This window comes from Sinocyclocheilus rhinocerous, unplaced genomic scaffold (genome assembly GCF_001515625.1).
Source record: "Sinocyclocheilus rhinocerous isolate Xijiao unplaced genomic scaffold, SAMN03320098_v1.1 scaffold1359, whole genome shotgun sequence".
In the NCBI taxonomy this organism is placed as follows: Eukaryota; Metazoa; Chordata; class Actinopteri; order Cypriniformes; family Cyprinidae; genus Sinocyclocheilus; species Sinocyclocheilus rhinocerous.
This window is the reverse complement of record NW_015664682.1, coordinates 148774-151223: the sequence shown is the minus strand read 5'-3', so window position 1 is coordinate 151223 and position 2450 is coordinate 148774. Positions and strand designations below refer to the sequence as shown.

Below are 2450 nucleotides of genomic sequence, written 5' to 3'. Positions count from 1 at the left end.
ACTGCAGGTTAATAGGGTAAAAATATTAACTAATAGTTATCACCTTACTTACCCAGCTGATTGATTACATTGATAATTGCAAAAAAATTGTGTATTACAAGTTTTCTAAAATGTTAGGTTTAAATATGCAAATGATTAATTATTTCATGAAATATGCGCTAATTTGCATACATTTCTAGTACAAAAATCTAAACACTGGATGATGTCAGTTTCAAAATTCTTGTTTAATTTTTTTGACATATTAGAGTCAAAAGTTTTTACAGAGGGAATTTTTGTCACTCCGTAATTCAGAAAATACAGCCAGAAAACAATATATTTTCACAATTTTGGGGGGAATAAAATGTTGTATATAATCAAGCAAATTATATATGAACAAATCCCTCTGTAAAAACCTTCAGGATATAAACAGGAATAAAAATTTAAAGTTTGGTGTGTGTAAGAGCTGCTGAAGAGGAGATTTATAGCTCCGTGTAGGAGAAAAAACTAATTTTGAGAAAACTATGTATTGTAATTGAAATCTGTTGACACAAATAGATAAAGTGCTATAAAAGAAACAGTTAACAGTGTCTGTTGGATGTTTTCTTTCCACTAGTCTGAAAAAAACACTTTATGAAAAACCAAAAAGCCCAAAATCTCAAACTTGACAGGTGCATAAAAAAACTGCTTTTGCCTGCAGTGTCTCCACTTAAAATAAATAAATAAATAAAAAATAATGATATATTTGAATACTTGTAAATTGTTTATTTATATATATATATTTCAAATGTACAAAATAACCTCCTGGTTTATGTTTTGATTTATTTATTGTGTGTGTGTGTGATCAGATCGTGGGTAACCTGGTCTACTATCGCTACATGAACCCTGCGATCGTGGCTCCGGATGGTTTTGACGTGGTGGAGTTCGGGGTTGGTTCTGCTCTGCTGCCGGGTCAGCGGCGAACACTGGGCTCCATCGCCCGCATCCTGCAGCACAGCGCCGCGCTCAAACACTTCCACGGAGACTCGGCTCACCTGCACGCTCTGAACGAGTACATCACACACACTCACAGCCGCTTCAGGTGAGGGACACTCACTCACACACACTCTCACTCACTCACACACACACACACACACTCACAGCCGCTTCAGGTGAGTGACTGCTATCAGAGGAGCAGCTCAGAACACACACTTCCTGTCTCATTACTCGTTCTCTCCTGCTACAGGAAGTTCCTGCGCGCTGTGTGTGACGTGCCTGAGCCGGAGGAACGCTTCAACATCGACGAGTATTCAGAGACGCTGATCCTCAACAGACCCGTGATCTACATCTCCATCAGTGAACTCCTCAACACATGGAAACATAAATATATTATTTATGCTTCCAAAAAAATGTGCAAACCATGATATGTATCATAAATATATATCATTATATCATGTAAACATCATTGTCATAATGACAATTACTTTTTTTAGTACTATATAATACACAGTAATAGTACATAGCATTGACAAAAAATTTGATGTTTTATTTATTTATTTTTCATTTAAATCATGAACACTGCGATTAAACGGCTTCATTAATAAATGTTACTATTTTATCTATTTTTTTAAAATACAAAAACAACCCGTCAGAAATTGCATTAAGTTTCACATGTTTTAAGTGCGCAAAAATTGCTTTATTTTGAAACCGATGGCAATGATGTACCAAAAAAAAAAAATTTTTTTTTAATAAAGTTTATGTAATCAATTAATTAATCAAGTTTATTTTTTCAGATAATAAATTGAGTTGCATGTAAACATTTAAATTGCAGTATTTTAACAACTTTTTAAGGTTATAATTGTTTCTGCTCCAGAATCTTGAAAAATGTTATTACAATATAAAATAATGGTTTCTATTTTAATATCCTTTTTTTGTGTGTGTGTGTTCAGGAGGTGCAGCACGGCTGGATGATGCATCAGCGCGCTCAGAGAGACGCACGAACCCCAGAGAAGATGAAGAGGAACCAATCGCTGATCGCAGACGGGAACCTGACGCTGGAGGAGAAGAAGAGGAAGATCCAGAGGAACCTGAGGAGACTGGAGGCCATCGGGATGCTCAGCCCTCCTGACACACACACACAGATACTGCAGCTCATCGCCAAGGTAACCAGAGTCAGGTGTGTGACAGTGACGGTCAGGTATTGTGTGTGTGTGCTGACGGTCTGCTCTGTGTGTGTGTGTGTGCAGGACATCCGTCATCAGCGTGTGTATCGTCAGAGGCGTCAGGCGGAGCTGGTCAAACTCAGAGAGACACTGAACCGCCTGCAGTGCAAGAGCTGCTTCCACTCAGAGCAGGTGGATTATTACAGCCAATACATCAACACCTGCCTGCAGAACCTCACCAACAGGTACCACACACACACACACGCTCTCACTCTCACTCACACACACACACACACACACACACTCTCTCTCTCTCTCACACACACACGTGCG

General features: G+C 38.5%; 1 protein-coding gene across 1 annotated transcript in view; it reads left to right on the top strand.

The window, feature by feature from the left end:
• Window positions 1-815: 815 nt before the first annotated feature.
• Window positions 816-2450, top strand: part of LOC107730285 (ras GTPase-activating-like protein IQGAP2) — a gene marked incomplete at its 5' end in the record, with an annotated part of 3073 nt that continues 1438 nt past the window's right edge. Inside the window, 4 exons of the mRNA XM_016541072.1 lie at window positions 816-1057; window positions 1202-1352; window positions 1905-2117; window positions 2202-2362. Coding sequence (XP_016396558.1) covers window positions 816-1057; window positions 1202-1352; window positions 1905-2117; window positions 2202-2362 — 767 coding nt within the window. The remainder of the gene's footprint in view (window positions 1058-1201; window positions 1353-1904; window positions 2118-2201; window positions 2363-2450) is intronic.